This window comes from Zonotrichia leucophrys, chromosome 1A (genome assembly GCF_028769735.1).
Source record: "Zonotrichia leucophrys gambelii isolate GWCS_2022_RI chromosome 1A, RI_Zleu_2.0, whole genome shotgun sequence".
Classification (NCBI taxonomy): domain Eukaryota; kingdom Metazoa; phylum Chordata; class Aves; order Passeriformes; family Passerellidae; genus Zonotrichia; species Zonotrichia leucophrys.
Genome location: NC_088170.1, coordinates 10,920,972 through 10,942,728, shown reverse-complemented (window position 1 = coordinate 10,942,728; position 21,757 = coordinate 10,920,972). Strand labels below are relative to the sequence as shown.

At 44.5% G+C, this 21,757-nt stretch overlaps 1 protein-coding gene across 4 annotated transcripts in view; it reads left to right on the top strand.

The window, feature by feature from the left end:
* The window catches only part of DENND5B (DENN domain containing 5B), a 109,337-nt gene extending 89,481 nt beyond the window's left edge, over positions 1–19,856 (top strand). For all 4 annotated transcript variants that reach the window (XM_064737544.1, XM_064737552.1, XM_064737565.1 and 1 more), the window contains 12 exons: positions 467–619; positions 1,077–1,155; positions 2,353–2,434; positions 6,897–7,025; positions 7,752–7,873; positions 9,536–9,681; positions 11,332–11,450; positions 12,508–12,695; positions 13,900–13,982; positions 14,128–14,254; positions 15,005–15,179; positions 16,110–19,856. In XM_064737544.1, coding sequence (XP_064593614.1) covers positions 467–619; positions 1,077–1,155; positions 2,353–2,434; positions 6,897–7,025; positions 7,752–7,873; positions 9,536–9,681; positions 11,332–11,450; positions 12,508–12,695; positions 13,900–13,982; positions 14,128–14,254; positions 15,005–15,179; positions 16,110–16,293 — 1,587 coding nt within the window. In that variant the 3' untranslated portion in view covers positions 16,294–19,856. The remainder of the gene's footprint in view (positions 1–466; positions 620–1,076; positions 1,156–2,352; positions 2,435–6,896; positions 7,026–7,751; positions 7,874–9,535; positions 9,682–11,331; positions 11,451–12,507; positions 12,696–13,899; positions 13,983–14,127; positions 14,255–15,004; positions 15,180–16,109) is intronic.
* The last annotated feature ends 1,901 nt before the right edge of the window (positions 19,857–21,757 follow it).

Sequence of the window (21,757 nt, the reverse complement as noted above, 5' to 3'; positions counted from 1 at the left end):
AAAATGGAAGCTAAGTAAGACTGAGCATGTGTTCTGTGCTCTGCTTGGTAATAAATCAGCAGCGTAGAAATAGGACAATAGGTAAAGGGTATAGAAGTAGGACAGCTGGAACAGGCTCTCCAGGGAAGTGGTCACAGCACCAAGTCTGCCAGAGTTCAAGTGTTTGGACAATGCTCTCAGACACATGGTGTGACTCTTGGGGCTGTCCTGTGCAGGCACAGGAACTGGATGTGGTCTTTCTGGGTCACTCCCAACTCAGGGTATTTTGTGATTCAAAGTAATTAAGCACATTTTTAAAATATAATTATTTTTGTTAATTTACAGTCTCTACAAATAAATTTGAAGTTTCTCTCCATTAGCCATGATCTCTAGATAAGCATGTCTAAGTAAACTCATCTGTAAATTCTGTTCCTTGTTGGATAACAGTCTTAGAAACTGTTGGGATCTTTTTTTTTTTTTTTGATAGACTAAACGCATGTTGGTAGAGAAAATGGGCCATGAAGCAGTTGAGCTGGGCCATGGAGAAGCCAACATAACAGGTCTGGAGGAAAATACACTGATTGCCAGTCTCTGTGATCTGCTAGAAAGAATCTGGAGCCATGGTCTGCAGGTCAAGCAGGTTGGTAAATACTGAATGTCGTCTGTGCTTTCTAAGCTGCTACTCAGTGGCATAACTCCAAGATAAAGCAGGAGGTCTGATATTTGGGATCAGTGTCCCTGGTTCATATTCTGCAAAGGTTTGAGGAGTTTTGGGTGTTTGGGTTTTTTGAGGGGGGATTGTTTTGGGGTTTTCTCCTCTGGGCATTGCAGTGATGTTGTCAAGTACGTGTTTGGTTTGTTTCCTTTCAACCTTCACAAAGGAAACCCAGAGGGAGAACAAAGAAACAAGGTGGGTGGTGTGACTGCTGAATCAGTGGGGTGGTCCTCTCTTCCTGAGGTTTCATGGCCCAAGAGAGAAGGATTGGCTTCCATTACTGAACATTTTGCCCATTCAAATGCTGTTCCATTATTCTGCCATGTTTTTTGGCCATTACTGGTTATTTTTTGCCTATATATTTTTTTTAATTTATTTTCAGGGGAAATCTGCATTGTGGTCCCATTTGCTTCAGTACCAGGAGAGAGAAGAGAAGCAAGAGCACAGTGCAGAGTCCCCAGGTGAGTACTTGGCAGGTGACTCCATGAGGAGTCCATCACAGCAAGTGAACTCTGCCATGGTAGGAACAGTGCAACCACATGAAACCCGTGCAGGATTTTCAGTGTATTTGCTTGCTAATACCACATTTACCTTTTGAGACTTCTCATATCATTGTGGGGATGTCTTGATGTCTGGACAAAATGGATTGAAATCACTGGAGGCCAAGGCACGTAGTTTCCATCCTTGTCTGGAAAATCACTTGATGTATGTGTACTACCTTCATTCCCTTTTAATGAGCATTGAGTGAGGTTTGAGAAGCAGTGTCTCCATGAGAAATAATTCCTGAAGAAGCTGAAAGTGTGGAGCTGGGAATAAGACAGCTGACATTTTTCTTTCAGTGAGCATAATCTGTCTCTCAAATCCCAATATGAATAACTCTATGTTCAGTAAATCTCTATACTGATGGGTGGTACAGTTCAGAAATTGTGTAATGGATCCATCAGTCTAGGTGCTCAATTTATGCTTTGGCCAGGCCCCCTAAAATCACTAAATTACTTCTGTGTTTAAAGAGAGGTTTTCTAAAAACCTTGAGATGGGGTATTGTAGTAAAAGTCTCTGAACTTCAGTGGGTCATCTTGCAAAGACTCTCCAATTCAGATCCTGCAGATGGAAACTTTTATGATCAGTCCTCAAAGAGGCATTTATGGACAAACTAGTCTCTCCCATGAAAGAACTTTTTAATAAGCTTCAATGAGTAATGCACTAAACAATCTGGCTGGCAGGCACAAATTCCTGAGAGCAAAATGTGTCACCACAAAGTGGTTTGATCAGAGCAGAGCACAGAAATGCATAGCATTCTTTGCATTGAATGTGTTACTGTAGCTTAATTTTATTTGAGTTGTTCTCAGTTGTGAGCTTTCCATAGAAACTTCTTATTAATAAAACTCACTGCTGTACAGATTTAACTTAAGGTATTTCACACACAAAAAAGGAAGCTAGATCTCCCAAGTTCAGTGCTGAGTTAAGGAAGAAATAGGTAATATATTCAGAATTTTCATTTTGTCTGTGTCTACATTTCCAGGATAGAGTTAATGACAATGCACAGAAACAGTGCAGTAACCAGCCAGAGAAGATTGTTTTCAGCAGTATGTAGAACAAATGTATTGCAGACTATTACTGTAGAGTTGTGCTAACTATGTGTATTTTCTCCACTGTAGTTGGTGGTGGAACAGAAAGACGAAAGTCTGATACAGGAATTACCCTGCCTACATTGAGGGTTTCCCTGATACAAGACATGAGGTATGCAATTTGGTTCCTAAAGCATGAATTGTGGGTTTAATTGTGTAGCATAAGGTAAATATCCTCACTGGGTTTGGGTCTACAAAGGCTAAGGAGAATTAAACCTTCTCTTCAGCCCACATTCAAATCTACGATGTGTTGCCTTTCTCTTTTGAAAAACTTTTTTGTGTGTTCACTTGATCTTTTTTAGTGAACAGAGAATGAAAACCACACATATGTTACTGCAATTTCTGTTTTCCCAGGGGGGTTCTTCCAGTAACAAAGCCAGCTTCTACAAATAACAGCAAATAAGTTAAATTCCTTGGTATTTTCAGTTTGTTTTTTTCAGTTCATTTTTTAATTACTGACCCAGCAAGTGCAGTTGATAGGCAAAGCAAAGGGACATAAAACCTTCTCACAATGCCTGAGCAATATTCTTCCTTTCCAACTAGCATTTCATGAGAGAAAGTAATAAATGTGCAAGTTGAGAAGTTTAATCAGATCTAGAATTTGGGTGAGTTTAAAGCTGGGATGTGAAGTTAGGTCAGGTTCTCTCCAGTGGACCACAGCGTGGCTCTGGAGACCTTTCCAAGCAGTGTTTGTTTGGAAGCAGAAGGATTAGAGGGTCAGAAGAGGTGGAGGCTGGTGTGACATGAGCAGGCAGAAGTTCTTCAGGGCATCTCCTTGATTAAGCCACTGCCAGGTCAGGCCACTGTTTTCACACTTTTCTTGCCCGGGCTAAGGATTGCAGTGGGATAAACATGTCATGAAAAGGGAGGAGGAGTAATGCAATAATGCTCATCTGTAAAGAGCTGAGAGCAATTAAATGTGTAACACAACATGAGTATTGTTTCTTACTTTCTTCTTACACCTAAAAATATGGCAAAAGAACCTTAGGGTAAAAAATAAGATTTATTGTAGTTTGTTCACAAAACCCTGATTACAGTGATGTGATTTTTACTATGTGGGTTGATAGATTAGTCAGATTTTTCTGGGGAAAAAAATATCACTGTACTCCCCACCTGCAGTGTACAACCTTTTAGTTTGATGCTTTGCAGTTTGAGTCTTTTGTTCTGATTTCAAAGAGCATGACATGCCATGTACTGCTAAAACAACATGTAAAAGAGGGAGAGAGAGAGAGAATGCATAGAGTGTAGTGCCAAGAGGTCATTCTGAACATGTGTCTGCCATTTTAGCATCCCTCTCATGGGATGTGGCAGCTCTCTCCTTAATTCAGTCCTGGGAGACTGGCAGGGATGTAAGGGTCAGTCTGAGGGAGGATCTGGAGCGGAAACTCCTGTGCTGGGGGGGTGGCTGACAGAGGAGGCTGTGTGTGCTCACTGCTCATGCATGGCTCTGTCTTCCACTGGAGTCATGAAAGCCCAGCATGGAGCTGAGCTCTCTTGTTTGAATCACAAAAGTCTTTCTTACTGCTCTTCAGAGGAAAAATACAGAAGCAGAACATTACCTTTTGTAATATCTTGGGTATTTGTGATTGTCCATGAATATGTTTGATCATAGGAAAATGCTGGGCAGATGGTGAGTTGAATTTGTCATCTGTAATCTCGAGGCATACTTTCTCCTGCTTGGAAGGAATGCTGCCTAATATTTGTTTGCACACCAGGCTGAAGTTGAAGGATGGGTAATTGTTAAATTGCAGGGCTTGTGGTGCTGACTGAACTAATGGCTGGAGGATTAAGCATTGCCTTAAGCAGGGCTTGTTTCTGATGGCTCATGCAAGGTTATGTAAACAACTTAAAAGCAGGGCTGAGTCACAGTCATGCTCTGAGTGTGCCATGTGCCACAGGTACTGTGGTGTGTCCTCTGCCTCCCCTACAAAAGCCAGGTATCTCAAATGTGGTCAGGAAGATGCTCAGGGTGTTTATTTTTGTTCTGTGCATGGAATCCCAGTGGCACAAGCCAGCCTGGGGATTCTCCCTCCAGCTTTTCCCCTGGCACAATCTGCCCCATCTCTCTAGCCCCTCTTCCAGCCACAGCCTGCTTCCAGCATGGCATTGCTGAGCATCCAACCAAGCCAGCCAACATCAGGGCCTCCCCAAAACCTTTGGTCCAGCTGGATTCAAGTTTCTGATCCTTCCCCTTTGAGCAAGCTCTTCCTTGCTATCAGCACTTGCTCTCATGCCCACGTCGTGCCTCCCTCCTCAGGGAGCTTGCCCTGGAGGATGTGAGCTGGCCCCTGGCCCCACAGCAGTGATGCTTAGCCTGCTGTGCTCAAAAAGAAGGCTGAGCAAAGCCCTGCTGCCTGCCTTGGGTGAGCTATAGGCTCCTTCCTGACTGTGCTGCCATGGGAGCAGGCACAGCATCCCCAGGGCACGGCGGTGCTGGGCAGCTGCAACCTCTGCTGTCAGCACAGCTGTTTGCACAGGGTTTGTTCACCAGACCCCAGGCTTACATTTGACAGGGCAAATAGATTTTTCTTTATTACTAATGGGATTAAAAGCAAGTCCAAACCAGGGGAGTTGCATCGAAATGGCTGCTCAGTGCTATGACAAGAAGAATTTGCTGTGCAGTGCTGAGCAGACGGTGCTTACACTTAGGTCACTGATAAAAATAGAGCTGTTCTGACTCTCACAACTGACAGTGAAATAAATTTGGGTTTCTGCATGCTCTGTTCTGTTACACTCTGCTTTTGCTGACACCAAGACTGATTACTGAATCTTTTTAATATCTCTGGCAAGCTGCATGCTTGCAGATATTTATTTTTTTTCCCAAATGCACAATTAACGCTTATCTAGTCTGAACCAGACACAGGTAATGAAGAGGCACAGAGCGTGCATGGAATAAGGTTGAGTCCATCTGCACTTGAATCTTCTCCCAGTGAAATAACATATTCTGCTCAGTGTTTCATATTAGATGTAATTCAAGCTGAGCACTCAGGGGAAGGGGAGGGAGATGGTAGTCTGTGCTTTGATCTTCCCATCTCAAAAGGCTTGAAATGTCTGAGGAGAGTGTCTCAACACGATGTAGTTGATTGTAGCATGCATCCTGTTTCTCAAGGACTGCAGGGGTCACGTGTCCAGCTCTCTGCTGGAAAGTCTAATGCTGGCTGCCATGCTCTGAGCCAGGAAGGGCTTTCCCCTGCCAGGAGCAAGGCTTCAGCCTGCAGGTCAGCCTGGCACAGAGCAGGGCTGCTGGGCTCTGCATGCTCTTCATTTGTGCAGAGAAAACTCCTATTTCTGGACAGCTCCAAGTTGTTCTTTGCAAATTTGCCCTGAAGGTCCTGGGCTTGCTCTGTTAGAGGCTCTCTAAACAAGAGAGTAGTTCTCTCAAATAATGCAGGGACTAAATATAACACAAAGCACACACTTGGGTGTAACAGATGGGGGAAAGCACGAGACTATAGTAGTCAATGTAAAAAGCATCAGTCACAGCATGACTTTGTTGGATTTCCTTTGGAGTAAATATTGCCACATTCCACAACACTCAGCAATGCGTGGAGGGCTGTCGAGGAAGTTGCAGGAGTTGGACAGTAAACTGCAGCTGGGATTAGTTCAGACTTCAGCTGATGGTACTTGGAGCCTGCCATGGAGATTTGGAGAGCTGAACTGCCTGTGCACTTAACGTGCAGATTTTATGAAAATTAAGATATTTGAGCCTTTTCTTTCCCCTGCTGAAAACTGTTACTCACTTTTCTTGTTTTTTATTTAAGCAAGTCGGGAGTTTTTGGAAGCAACTTTGTCCTGCCGTGGCAGTTCTCTTCCTCTTCTAAAACTCCCTGTGCTCTAAAGCTAGAGTTTTTGGCATTCTCCAAACTGAAATGTGGGAAGCTTAAAAAGAAAAAAGCATAACTGTAGAAGAAATCCCCTATGGAACAGTTCTGCTTTCCTACAGATGAAACATATGGAGGGCTGTTCAAATTACCACTTACAGGAAGGCTTCTTCTATCCCTAAAAATATGTTTCTGCTTGCAGCTTCCTGTGCTGTTTTTGCTTCAGCAGTCCTCCTTTTCTCAGTTGTGCCATTGCTGCTGCTCTCAAGGGGCTTTGTTAGAACCTTCAGAGCCACTGTGGCTTGGAGAAACTCTCAGGACTTTGTCCTCTGCCCTCCCAGACACACCTCAAGTCAGCAGCTTGAGGTGGCGGCTGAGGTGTAACTGGGTCTCACAAGGTGCCACTTTTTAAACAACCCACTGCTGTTTTTCAGTCCTAGCAGTGTCCATGAGAACACCTACCTCAGGCAATGCAGGGGTAAACAGGTTTACCCCTCCTTACATTGGCCAGGCAGCCACAGAGCAGCTCCTATGGGCTGCCATGCCCAGGAAAAGCTGCCCCATGTCCTGGTGCCAGCCTGGGACTGCCAGGGATCTCATTGCCCCACTGCAGGGTTCTGGGGGCCCTGCTGGGGATCTCTCCAGAAATCATGCCAGAAGACATTTTCCAGTTCACTGCTGCATCATCACACTGGATGAAGCATGCAGAATTTTTACAATTCATCTATTTATTTTCTTCCCCATACATTTCAGGCACGTTCAGAACATGAGTGAGATCAAGACGGATGTGGGGCGAGCCCGAGCCTGGATTAGACTTTCTCTGGAGAAGAAGCTTTTGTCTCAGCACCTGAAGCAGCTGCTTTCCAACCAGGCACTTGCAAAGTAAGCCAGCTCTTTTCTTCAGACCTTCATTTCACGTTGTGAAGGTGATGCTGCTTGGGGTGCAGCCAGGTACCCTGTTTGGGTACTGTGGTTTCCAGCTAGAAGTGATTGAAGGGCAGGGGGCAACTGGGAGAGGTGGAACTGCCCACCCAGCAGGACAAAAGTCTGTTCCTCTGCATGGAAAGCACATCACAGATTTCAGGAAGGAGACATTGGTTCTTGGTCAGATCCCTGCACTGCTCCAAGCCATGCTGCAGCCCTACAGCTGACAAGGTGGTGGGAGGGCCCCAGCTGCTGCTTGGTGCATCCTGCTGGGTTTGCTGTCACAGTGGGGAGCAGAAGGAAGATGTGCTTATTAGATGAGACCATTCCACAGTGGGAAGGTGTGGGGAAGAAATGAGGTTGCTGTGTGTTGGTTCAGATCTGCTGCTATCAGTAGTGTTAGTTTTTAGTGTTAGTTTTTACCTGTGCTTTGCAGCAAACCCCAAACTGAGATGAATTCAGCCACCTTGCTGTGGGAGTGTGGAGCCAAGAGTGCTCTGTAAAGCATCTGTAGCACCTTTACACATCGTCTGTGGGTTTCTAGCAGCTTGTGTTGTTGGGGGGGGTCATACCTCCCATTAAGAGCCACTCTTCATTTGGTGTTTTGAGATTCAAACACCTTTTAAGATACTCGGTGCTCTTTCAACAGCAACAACACAAATGCCATGTGCTTGTTTCTCCCAGGAAGCTTTACAAGCGTTACGCTTTCCTGCGCTGTGAGGAAGAACGGGAACAGTTTCTGTATCACCTGCTCTCACTCAATGCTGTGGATTATTTCTGCTTCACAAGTGTCTTCACTACGATCAGTGAGTTGGAGAATCAATTTTTTTCCCCCTGACTAAAAATTAGTTGCTGTCATGGTTTGTAAGAGATGATGTGGCTGGGGCTTGAGTAGCTGAGCCCTTATCTGTGAGCCTTGGTTGTTGCTGCAGGGTTCCTGGGTGCTGGGTGTTGCTCTGGGAAACCAGCTGGAGAGCCAAGGTTGTGTGGGAGTGCTCTGGATAAGAGCACTGCACAAAGGAGAGCAGTCAGCTGGGAGTGCTGCTCTCTGTGTAGTTTCTTTCAGCTTCCCTCCCAGACGAGTCCTCTACCTCCTAATGCTTCTTTCTGGCCTTCATTAAGTGTGCATAGCAGTCTGCTCTCCTCAGACTGAGGAGGAGATGCAAGATTAGAGGATGAAATACTTTGTGCTGCTCTTTGTATCTTAAGTCTCTTTTTGTCGCTTCTTAAATGCCAGAAAGATTCTCTTTCTCACTCTCTCTTGTAAGGAGAAGAGCAGAGATGAGATTGCTATCTGGAAATGAATCGTTGTCTCTCCAGTACAGGACAATGCAGAAAAAGCAAGATCCCATTAGGTGACCTAATTATTTGGATTCACCTGGTTAGCCATTATTTTTAATTTTCCTGCCTATTCAGAGTGAAGTGAAGCAAGTTTTACATGGCTGTCAAAACAGGCACTCATTCTACTTTTTCTCCTCTAAAAGCAATAAATCCACCAGAACTACCGCAGCACAAAGATTTATTCATCCTTGATTACCTTATTTCTGTGGGGCATCCAGCTTAACAGCTTTCCTCTGCAGGACAAGTGCTTGGAATCTGAGGGTGTTTTCTGAGTGCAGGATGATTGGCTGGCACACAAAAATAAAAGAGGCTGGCTTGGCTTCCCCAGTCCAAAAGGCAGCTTGTGAAACATATGGGGAGAGTGGATCTTGTAGTGCAGGAGGTGCAGTGTCAGAGCCAAATTGGGGTGGGTGGCAGTCCTTGTCTTCAGCATGTATGGGTGGCACAGGTTGAAAAGCATAAGAGTAAGGGAATATGAACAGGAATAAGGATAAAGAGGGGAATGTACACAGAGACACAGCAGACCTGAGAGTCTGGCTGTGGTGTTAGCAGCTATGCCAGCAGTACTTGAAGAGGGCCTATACCAAAGATGGGAACAAACATTTTATCATTTACCTGTTGCAGGAGGACAAGAGGTGATGTTTTTAAACTAAATGGGGGGTCAGTTTAGGTTAGATATAAGGAAGAAGTTTTTTTCACGTTTTGTGTAGTGAGACCCTGGCATAGGGGATGGGATGGGATGCCCCATCCCTGGGAGTGCTCAAGGTCAGCTTGGACGGGGCTGCGAGCAGTCTGCTCACTGCGGGGGGCTGGACTAGATGGCTTCTAGAGGTCCCTTCCCAACCAGGCTGTTGGAGGGCTGTGACATCCCCTCCTTCCCTTCCCCATCCTCCGGCGGCGGCTCCGTCCCGCCCGTGCGGTGCCGGCTCTGCCGCGGGGCTGCAGCTCCACCGTGCGGCACCGCCGCCCTTCACCCCGCCCGCACCGGAGGGGTCCCCTCCGCCTCCGAAACCGGCAACCAGAGCTTGCCTTCAAGGGAAAGGCGTGGTTTGCCCCAGAAATTGCGGTTACTGTAAGGAAAAGAAATAAAAGAAGGCTAACGTGCTTTCCACTCTGCTTGTTCGCAGTGATCCCTTACAGGTCAGTGATAATTCCCATCAAAAAACTAAGCAATGCAATAACCACATCAAACCCGTGGATATGTGTGTCAGGAGAGCTAGGAGACAGTGGTGTCATGCAGATTCCTAAAAACCACCTAGAAATGACGTTTGAGGTGAGTACGTGCTTTTCACAGTTTCCTTACAGTTTGAAACACGCTTCCAAATAAATATGAATTTGTTAAGGGGTTTTTAAGAGCACAGCATTTCAGATTCTGTCCTGATTTTCAGCATCACTGTAGGTTCAAATATGTACAGGAAAATAGCATGCTCTTCTTGTGTGAGATGAAGGTTTCCTGTGAGCACACACCACTTTTAACCACGGGCCTTGCTGCTGTCCCTGTCCAGCCCAGAATTCCTCACCTTGGCTATCTATTTCCACATCTCATTCCCCTCCACAACTCCTTGCCTAATTGTCCCTTTCAGTGCTTATTTCCACCTCCTCATCTCCCTTCCAAGTTTCTTTTCCCTTCTTTCACTCCCTCTTTCCACTAACCACCACCCAGGTCCCTTTTGACCTCTGACCAGTCACAAATTTCTTCTGAGCCCATTGTCTGGCATTGCTCTTCAACATCCCAGCCTCAGGTGCTGTCTGTGGCACACCAGGAGCTGCCATCCCCACTGGGCTCTCTCCCCTGGGCTTGCTGGGGTTTTTTCTCTTTGCTTTCCCCTCTGCTTTCCCACCCAGCAATTTCAGACTGGCTCGGTGCCATGCCAAAGCAGCTGGTAGCAGGGATTGCAGGGAAAGCCCCATCAAGCTCCTCTAGCTCCAGGCTGTACCATATCCATTAAGGAGTCATTTTGTAGGAAAATCTGCTACTGAAAATGAGGTTGCATCCACTGAGCATATGCAGGCTGATCTTCAACAACAATAGCAAAAAAAAGCTTCTTGCCAAATACAGGTTGATTTTGACAAAGAGACGATATTTTTGAGATAAATGCCCACATATCATTCAGATATTATTGCTTTGTAGAAAAGATCTCCAGGCTTCTAACCGGGAAAATGACATATTTAGATATTTCTAAGGACCATATTGTTTCTGTTCTGGATTGTTCCTTTGGCTGAGGCTTTCCTGAAATATCAAGTTGGGTAGCCACCCACTTGTAGAAAATGTCAGCCCAAGCTGCTTTTTTGGCAGCATCAGAAGCAGTGAAAACCAAGGTATTTCAAGGGAAGTGTTTAGGTGACATTAACAGATGTTGTTGTCAGCCCCACCTACAATTACATCTTGCTCTGGAATTCACAGTGCCTTGTTTTCCTTCTTCTGTGTCTTTGTGATGCTAAGTCTCATGTTAGTGGTTTTTGTTTGGGCCAACAATAAGCAAATCAGTCTTAGAAAATAATAAAGGATCTAGGGACTGCTGCATAGTGTGGAGTGAGTCAGCTGAAGGTCAGCACGCTCCAAAAGGATTTTTGACAAGCTATTTGTATTAAAAATCTATTTCTTCTGCAAAAGCACACCTTTTTATCACCTTACTCAGAAACGTGTAATTAATACTTCTCAGAAATAGTCAGAGTGAGTGATCCCAACAAAGAATATAATCTCTCCACAAGCTTCTAAGAGTTTTATTTCTTTTTCTCTTGTCTTAAAATAATTATGCTGCTTTTGCAAATACTCTGTGTTTGGTCGAAAACACTTGTTCTATAAACCACAGAGAACTAGAAAACTGAATAAAAGCCTATATTTGACCATATGCCTGCATGTGGTGGGGGTGTGTGTTGTCTGTTCTTTTTGAAATGAAGCAAAAACTGTTACTCATTTCAGTGCCAGAACTTGGGGAAGCTGACGACCGTTCAGATTGGTCATGACAACTCAGGGCTGCTGGCCAAGTGGCTGGTTGATTGTGTCATGGTCAGGAATGAAATAACAGGACACACGTACAAGTAAGCAACAAGTTGTCATTTTCCTTGTCTGAAATTCTTTATTTACAGAAATTCTTTATTTAGAGAAAGCAAGAAGCCATTCACCCTCTTCTTAACTCTGATTGCACCTGCTTTGGGTCCCTGATAGGGTTGGGTTGGTTTCCCCCACCACTCTGATTCTCTCATTTCAGTAGCCCTAGTTGAAGTCTGATAATCTGATAAATATTTAATGAGATTTGAATGCAGGATTTTCTTTGCATCTTTCTGAGACAGGACAGACAGTATGGATACTTTTGAAGTGATTGGTATGATTGTGTCTAGTAATTAGATCTCTTGATTTAAAGTAGTGGGGTAAAGTTGGGCACAAATTGACTCTTGAAAGTCCAAGAGCTGAAATGATTGTCTGGGTGAAATACTAAGAAAATAAAAAGTTTTGATGATTTCTTAATCTTACATTGAGCACATACCTGTGTGTCAAAATGGTCTCCTAATTCATCATTGGTTTTACAAAATGTGGCTAAGCAGGTTTTTTAAAAAATGTGAACTTGGAAAACTGCAATTCAGAGAGGTGAGCTCCAGATCTCAGAGTCGACCACAATGTTATATGGGAAAGGGAGAAGATGAGATAAAATGACTGGGTATGGACATGTGCATGGATTTCATTAGGGTTGTGTATGGGGTCCAAAGGTACAGCAGTAAAATGTAAGGTCTGAGTATGAAGAGATGTCACAGCCTCAGCTGGGTGGAAATTCTGTGGGGATTTGGTTGTTAATTATCACAATGCTCTTCAAGGCTGCATATCATTTGTGGGTGCAAGTGCAAAATAACTCAGCAGACAACAAGATGCAAACCATAAAATATGTGTCACACAAGCTTTGCATATTTCCCTGTTTCTAAGGACGATCAGTTGTGGTGCAGGGGCTGCTCCTGCAGAGCTGTGCTTGGTGAGAATTTTCTGGGAGCAAAGATGGTTCTTCATCCCTGTTAGCAGTGTTTGTTGGGTGCCAGCTGTCCCCAGCTCTGAGACCAGGCTGCTCTGTGTGTGTGGCTGACCTGAGCTTGTCCTGGGCGTGTGCAGGTTCCCCTGTGGGCGGTGGCTGGGAAAAGGCGTGGATGATGGCAGTCTGGAGAGAATCCTCATTGGGGAGCTGGTGTCCTCCACGTCCGACGAGGAGCTGGGCAAGCAGTGCCGCACCCCGCCCCAGCAGAAGTCTCCCACTGTGACTCGGCGCCTGAGCATCACCTCCCTCACGGGGAGGAACACCAGTGAGTCCTTGCCTTCCTCCCCGGGGTTGTAGGGAAGGGAACAGCTGCCAGCTGCTGGGGAAAAAAAGCTTCTGTGTGGGGGTACCAGTCGTTGTTTTTCTGGGTCTGGGTTGAAGGCACTTGAGACAGTAATTTGTGTTCAGACTCAAGTGTTGATTATTTCTTATCAGCGAAACAGTCTCACAACCATGAGTTTGGCAGCTTTTCATTAGAAGGCACAAAATGGCCAACGATCTCTTGTTACAAGGTCTTTTAAGACTAAACTATCCAATTAATAGCTGACACCCAGATTATTTTCCCTTTTAACCCAATAACTAATCCCACAGAGCTGCAATGCAGACTTTTCTGCCCAATTACAAAATGCCACCCAAACCCAAGGAGAAGGAAGAGGCATGAAGAAGAAACCCAGGATGACACCCTGTGCCCTCCATCTTGCTTCCATCCACAACATACTGAAAATACCAAAACCTGAATTTCTCACCCAGTGATACACCTACACTGCTCTCTATAATCTATTTCACACTTTTGTGGAATCTAGTCTGTCTGGAAGTCCAGGAAACTTTCTCCATGAATGAGGGTCAAAGTCAGTGCTCCCCTGGGGGTGAGGGCACCCCAGAGCAGACAGAGGAATATTCCCAGTGCCCTGGGAACAGGAGGGTTCATCCTGAAGCAAGGCTTGGTGCAGAGCAGCAGCTGCAAGCCAATGAGCTTTTCCTGCCTTCCCTGGTTGGTGTTTGCTCTGTGACGTACATGTTGCCTCTTCAATGTCCCCTTTTGACTGTTGAGAGATAATAATCTCTTTCTTTGGAGCATGGAGATATGAGATGAGGGAGGAGGAGGCAGCAGAATTTGCAGTAGCTGATGCTGCTCAGCCTCCCAGCTCACTTTGCAGTCTGAGGGCAGCTCAGAGCTTGATGTGGCTGCTGGGAGCTGCCTTCTGGCAAAGCTTATCTCTGCAGGGACCCTAGGGCACATCGACCTCACATCCCTAAAATTAGCTTTTATGAGTAACTGCACTTGGCTGCAACAGGACACAGGACTATGAGGGTCACACAAGGCATTCTCTGCTAAAGCACAGAGGTGGGACAGTGTAGATCCTGTTCATACATCTGTCCAGCTCCTGTAAAATTAGAGGACATGAGTGCTGAAATGACAAGCAAGCTAAGATTAACCTTCAGCTTGTCTGCTCTCCATCATTTCACAGAGCCTAATGCGGGGCAGATCCAAGAGGGAATCGGGGAAGCTGTGAACAACATTGTGAAACACTTCCACAAGCCAGAGAAAGAGGTAATTCCTACTTTTCCTTACTTGTTTACAGATTTTTATAAACAGGAATTGCACTGAAGTACCAGTAGATGTACTGCCTTTAGATCTGAAGTTTCTGGCATCCAAACAAGGCAAGTTGTGCTAACCTGCTCTGCCTTTTCCACAGAGAGGGAGCCTTACCATTCTGTTGTGTGGGGAAAATGGTCTGGTTGCAGCCCTGGAGCAGGTCTTCCACCATGGCTTCAAATCAGCTCGCATTTTTCACAAGAATGTCTTCATCTGGGATTTCATAGGTAAGCTGTATGTGATTTGGAGGAGAAGGTTTAGGGCAAAATGACTCCTCACACACAGACCTTGGATCCTCATCAGCTAGGGGGCCATTTCTCCTGCCAAGCACCTGCTCCAGGTTGCTTAAAGTCAGTAAGAAACCTGATGGCAGATGAGAAGTACTAAACTCTGTGTAAGAGAAGAGTGTGAGTGTGCACAGAAATTTTATGAGTTCCTAGTTCAAACAGCTGCTTTTCTGAGAGAAGCAAGGTAGGCTGGAGGTTGGGGTAGAGCGGCAATCAGTGTTAGGGGGAGAACTAGGAAAGGGCAGGGGGTGAAAGGTTTGGATTCCTGCTTTATGAGAACTCTCCTAATCATTGCACTGGTGATCCTTACCTGCAGGCCTGTGTAGGGGTAATTTAAGATGTACTTCCTCCCTTAGAACAGGCTGGCAGGCAGAGATGCTCAGCCTGAGGGTAAGTGCTTACACAGAAAAAGGGAAAAATCACTGCTGGTGGTATCACTTAGAGTGAAACCACTGAGGGGTGCTCTGGTGCTGCTCCTTGGTGTTACCTGTGTTAGACATCAGCCAGACTGACCAGTGCCATGCCGTGGCAAAGGTGGAGGTGACCACCTACCTGTGGTCTTCAGTCAGGAATTCATAGATAAACTGTGCAATAGCTCTCAGCAGGTTGGTTTTTTAAGGATTCCCTTGTGTGATTCTGTGTCAATGAAGTGCTGCTTCTCACTGGATTCTAATGTTCTCCCTACCACAGAGAAAGCTGTTGCTTACTTTGAAACCAGTGATCAGATTGGAGACAACGAGGAGGCCCTTCTGCTTCAGAGATCTTCATGCAAAACCTTCTGTCATTATGTCAATGCCATCAATACAGCTCCAAGGAACATTGGAAAGGATGGCAAATTCCAAATCCTGGTTTGCCTGGGAACAAGGTACCCAACTGCTCTTCATTGTGTGTGTCCTCTGGCATTAGACTAGAATAATATTTTTCCACTATTGTCATTACCTTTAGTTTTCCATTTTAAGACATCTCACACCTGTCTATTATCCAGTGCCTATTTTAGGCAGCTTTAGTACTACGTCAAAAATTGGAGCAAAGAAGCACTAATAATGGCTAGTGTCTAAACTGCTAAAAATGTTTTGAGCTTTTTTTATAGCTGTTAGCTTGACAGTCATGTGTATGAAATCTATTGAAATCCTATTTTTGATGAAGTACTGACTTTGGGAATGCAGAGTTCCTTTTCAGGAGCTAGTGAATTTCTAAATCCTCATTCAAATGCTTGTGAAAATGGGATGCCTGTTATAATTTTGACAGAACTGTTCAAGATGAACCTTTCCTTCCTAATAGGGTGCTTTCTGTCTTGGAGAGGGGTGGGAGGGTGGGACTTCGTTGTACTTTGGAGGGTAGAAGTTGGTATATCTGTAAATGAGTGCCATTTTTGTTTTATCTGTCTGGATACTTGGAAAACCAGTTGGCAAACAGTGGATAGAAGTTGGTATATCTAGAAATAAGTACCATTTTTGTCTTATGTGTCTGGATACTTGGAAAACCGGTTGGCAAACAGTCTGTCAGCTTTTCCTTGAGTTTTACTTTCCCTATTCCTGATCTGAAAATGTTCTGGAATTCTTACGAATGTCCAATTCTGCTAATACTTTTCAATTTTCATTTCTACAGTGGGTAGTATTTTACTAACCAAATCAAGGGTCGCGATTACGAGGCAAACTCGTACGTACAAACAACACCCACCGCTCGCCAAAAGGGGCTGCATGTTTTTGGGTTGTGCTCTTCTTGGAGCAGAATTCCAGTGTGATATCTGTGGTACAACTTGGTGCTAAAACAATTCCTGTGCTGCCCTTTTCAGGGACCACCTGCTGTCCCAGTGGATCCCGCTGCTGGCGGAGTGCCCGCCCATCACCAGGATGTACGAGGAGAACGCTCTCCTCCGGGACCGCATGACTGTCAACTCCCTCATCCGGGTCCTACAGACGTTGCAGGATTTCAACATCATCCTAGAAGGGTCGCTCATTAAAGGAGTGGATGTCTAGCATGGCTTTGCTGAGAACTTCATTACTCCTTTCCCAAACAAGCAAACCACAATTGGAGACCTGTCAGGACTTGAATGCCATGGTAGTGCACCACTGTAAGGCAAAGCTGCTGGTGGAAGCAGGATTGGGAAGCCCAGTTTGTGCCCGATGGGGACTGGCCTCTAAAGCTGCAGAAAGCTAAGATGCAGTATTGTAGTTTATTTGAAACAGAAATTTAGTACAAAAAAATAGAGTATTTTCATGTGTTAGATGTGTGTAAATATGCTATCTTTCTTTAAGAAATTATATTACTCTAAGAAATTTTTCTTAGAGTGAATGTTCTTGTTCTGACTATGAGTAGCTTAAACCCAGGGGAAGGATTTGGGGGAGGGAGGGAAGGACCAAGGTGGGAAGGGATGCCGCTACTTGCTTGTGAGGAAGAAGCCAATCAACGTGTAAATACAGTGCAAACTCAGCAGGGCTTTTTTCAGGTATTGCAAATTAATACAGCAAATATCCTTCTGTAGCCATTGTGATCGTGTCACTCTTGGAAATGCTGTAAGCATATGCTGGTTTACCCTACTGTACATGGTCTCTCTTAGTTTGTTGTTTGTTCAAGGACTCGCCTTCCCATGCATGGAAGCAGTGAGTCGCTGGTTTTTTTTCTGTAAGGTCTTTTGTGTCACTCCTGTTGATCTCCAAAAGGGGAAGCAAGTGTTGGAATGCTTAAACACTGGAGAGAAGGACTGCTGTCAGCCTCAGAGCCTGAGAGGATGAGACACCTGTGGAAGCCTTGCTGCTGCAGCCTGAGATGGGGAATGCTGGCTTGCTTGACTCGCTCAGTGTGTCCCTTCCCTGTCTGGATGTTCTCATGATTCACCCTCAGCCAGTTTGTGTTGTGGATGACCTTTTTATTTTTCTCATGATGAAGAGTTTGGTTTATGCCAAATTCTTCCTGTACTTGAGAAGAATCATTGCTGTAGAGCAACAAACGCTGCTGTTGCTGTGCTACCAAACTGTATCAGCTGGCTTTGAAATGCTGACAGGTGATGAATCTTCCTTTATCCTGCAGAATGAGTGTTCCTAGGGGAGTACAGGATCCAGGAAGACTTTTTTTTCTCAATTATCCAGCTACAAAATGAAAAGGAATTAAGCAAAAGGAGGAAAAAAAATAATGTCACACTGGTATTTTGAGGCTTCTCTCCTACACTCTTTCCAGTTAATATGTTATGAATACAGTGCATATATGGAGATACAGCTCTTGATGAGGAGCTGGGAACAACTGTATGATTATATCAAAATCACCTTGTGAACAAGAGATTATATCAAAATCACCTTGTGAACACCATGTAGCAAATACAGAGTGTATTTTCCATTCTTGTGGATGGGACTTGGAAGAGTCTGATGGCACAGTTAGCTTCACCTGGTTTTAATTTTTGGAAGTTATTCAGATACAGGTTTTGCTTGTACTTGTTTATTCCCTATAATCTTGGGCCTTTCTTTGGAGGTCTCACTGTCAGCTGAGGCTTGGGAGAGCCCCTGACTGGTTCTGTGGGTGTGCTGCCTTGCCCTGTGCTCTTGAGTGGCTTCAGGAGGCGTTTGGCAATGGTGGGCAGTGGCAGGTCTTGGCATAGTGTGCACATGGTGGAAAGAGGGATGGGAGATAAGGAAGAAGAAAGAGGATGAAAATTGAGGTTTGCTTTCTCACCTGCCTTTTGTCAAGTTTCTCTGCTTTCCTGTGGTCCTTCTGCTGCTCAGGTCTTAGAACAGCACTCACTTCAGTGTCAAAATTTCATATCAGACTCCCAGCCAGAAGAAAACTTTGTGTGACTTTGTTTCATTGGAGAGTTTTCTGTTATGCAAGTCTTTGTGTTTCTTAGAAAGAAGTAAAATAACACTGTCAAGGAGCCTTCCACTTAAATGAGGGTTCAGCTTTCAATAACTAATCTTTCCTCCTGAGCTTGTGCTTCCTTAAACTGACTGAACTCATCCCAAATCCTGCAGGCAGCACTGCCATGGCACTGCTGTGGGTGTGAGTAACTAATGTAAAGGCTGTGAGTGTTGTCTCGAGTTAGTAGCCAGAGCCCGCAGCTGTGTGACATCTCTTACATTTCCAGAAATGTGAAATTTGGGGTGTTAGGATTTTCTGTGTAGCCAGGCATGTCTGCTTAAAGTCAGCAGGCAAAGCATGACAACCCTTCAGCAGCAATTGAAAATGTGTCCCTGTACTTAACTCTATCAATGAATTATACATTTAGCACCAGAAACCATGTGGCAGCATTATTTGGTAATGACTGCTTAGGATGTTTTGATTTCTATTACAACTCAGGCCTTTCATGTCTAATGACTGCTGTACAGGATTTTTTCACGCCCAGCCCAGTCTAAGTGACTATTTCATTTTACTGAAATAACCACCTCTTTAGTGCTTGGATTTCTTCACAGCATCATCTGCATTTGCAGGCTGGAAGCTTCCCAAAGTACATTGCTGCAGACTTCTCCAAAGGCTGTGTATGACTGGAGCAGTTGTAACACTCATCTGACATGACAAGGGTTAAGTGCAAGCAGGATAAAGGAGAAATGTAGGCACCTCTAAAGGTTATTCATTTAAATGAATAAACCACATACAGAGAAAAAAGGCAATAACTACATTAAGTCTTTCTTAAGTTAAAAGAAGTCCAAACCTGAGAATTTTTAAAATTCAGATCAGGGCCTTTCCCTATTTCAGACTACATTAAGAAACCTTTAGCACTTAACACAACTTCACCTCAGCTTTTTCAGCAAGTGTTGACTTGTTTGGTTTTGTCAGGTTTCACATCATATAAATAATAATACAATAAAAATTATGTATGTCTCATGTTTCCTTGCAGGCAATAAACCACCCCAAGATATGTGGAAAGGGGCACAGCTGAGTGCCTCAGATTCCTGGAGTAGTTATTTGACAGCCTTGGGAGAATGGTTCTTCATAGTGAATTTTTATTCTACTGTGTATAATTTTTTTTTTTTTTTGTGGTCTACTTTTCTTGATTGGGAACTGTGAGGTTTTTTTCTGTAAGGTTTACAGAAATCATTCTACCCACTAGAATGGTGAGAAACCCATCAGGATTCTTCTAAGCGAACACAGCTTTTGCTTCAGTGTTAAAGCACCTTCTTTGGTTGAGAAAGGGAATCGTGGAAAAGACCAAAGCTCTCTGGTATCTGCTTTGTAAAAAAACAAAAAAACCTTCCTATCCAATGCCCATCTGCAGTTGTCTGAGTTTGCATAGTCCAGTTGTACTACAGCCAGCATGGTAACTTGAGGGAGTCAGAGAATCTAATGCCTCACTATGTACAAAATGTGTATTTATAATTCTCTGAAATAAATGAAGTTGTACTGTTTAGTGAAAAATCTGCTCATGTTTATTCCAAGTTGGTTTGTGTAATTAGCTATCATTGTTCAAAGATGTGTTTTTAGGGTAGTTGCAGCGTGTTTGAGGGAATTCCTTCTTTCAATCAAACGAAGGTGCGCATCGTGAGGGGAAATGTTGTGTGTTACACTTGAAATGTACAAATGTGCCCTGTATAGCTTAAAACGATCCCTACATGTCTCCATTGAGTATATTTTGTCTTTACATTATTACTAACTGAATAAGAACTGGATTATTTTCAAGACAACATGAGTAAAGGTATTGTTATATCAAGCACTTTAACATACACACCACGAACCGACATGGGTTTTTCAGGTTTTGAAGTACATTGAAATACAGCTTTTCATGCTATGTCCTTTACAAATAAAACTGTGACAATAATGGTTGGTGTCACTTTCTCCTTGCAGAGGAACCAAGAGATTTGGGTCTCAAGCTGAAGAGCTGCTCTGAGCCTGGAGGGAGCAAACCAAACAGAATGATCCAGCTGGTGGTGACTCTGGTACTGGGAACTTGCTGGAGCAAGGATGGGGAGAAGGGGTGTGAGGGACTGTTCCCAAAACCAGCCCTTCTGCCTCCCCAACACAAAGGGAGGCAGAGACCATGCTGAGCCCTTTATTCCAAGGCTTGGGTGGAAAATGTGGCTGATTATAGGGAAGAAATGGGATCCCAGTGGAGCTGAGCTCTTACCAGGGTGAGGTTTGCTCAGCAACAGGATTGCTTTGCCCTTGGTATCTGGAGGAGGAGGGTGGGATTAACTTGCAGCAAAGGGTCACTTTCCTCTCTTTACATGGGTTGCTCTGATACTTGAACTCAGGGTTAGAATGCTGGGATGAAGCTCGTGCTCTCCAGTCTGTCAGGCAGCATGTTGTGGAAGGAGGAGGGTGGATGGACAAGAGAGATGGATGCCTACAACAAAAAAGGTGCAAAGAAAAAGAAAAGGTAGTGAAATGCCCTCTATTCTAAGTTGGGCTAGATTTTTAGAAATTTCCCCCATGTCCCTCCCAGCTTCAGATATGCTGGAATTGGCAAAAATAGAAGAACTTTTTGAAACTTTGAGTTTGAAATGCAGAGTCGTGCATGAGAGTGTGCATGGCACATGTGAGGTGCAGCGTGTCTGTTCACTTACTTTCACCCTCTGTTTAGAAGAGGCAGAGAATCTCAGGAGAGGACTGAAAGCCTCAGAGCTTGGGACCATATATGTGGGAATCCTGAAATATATTGTGTGATGATGCTGGTGCTTATCAACATTATAGATGTGAATAAAATCTATAGAGCTGCTTATTGTCAAATGTCAGTGGGTGGGGTGGCCATACCTTTACACCTCCTTAATAAATGTGTATAAATTAGATGTGTGTAAATTAAATGTGTGTAAATTAGAGATCTGACATCTTAAAGGCAGTCAGTACTGGAAGTAGGGCAGAACTAAGCTTGTCCAGGTGAGCAAGTGCAAATAATTTCCTCTCCACTGTGCTGTCATTGATGCAGTCTGGGAGCACTGCAGTATTTTCTGCAAAGGAGGAATAGAAGAAAACTGAGAAAACTGACATGGGTAGGAGTTGAAGTAGCTCATCAATCTGGTTTGTTCCTTTCCAACATTTCAGGTAAGCTTGTTCAATAAAAAATTAATTGTTCAGTGAAATGGTGAGTGAAACTGCTTCTCTGGCTGACCCCATCAGCTCAGAGGCTGCTGTGGCTGCAGTCAGGGAGCATTTCATTGCTGACATTCCTGATTTCTCCCCTGCTATTCTCTCAGCCATGTATCATGAGCTGCTTTGAGCCCAGCACAGGCTGTGAGGGGAATGGGAAATTCCTGTCTGGGTCTGCTATCTGGTGGCTGGTTATGGTAAACTCTGCTGAAGCCACTGCAGAGCTGATTTGTCAGTGGAGCTGCAGGAGGGCTTTGCACTGCACGGGGCCCATCTGCATCCCTGCACACCTCACAGGGCATCTCAGAGCCTCTCAATGAACTTTTTCTGTCAGAATATGACCAGGACAATTATTTTTGCCTTGAACCAAGCCCAGCTTTGTCCTGAAGGGAGAGGGAGGGAAAAGCCTTAGGAGGAAACAAACCCCCCAGATCC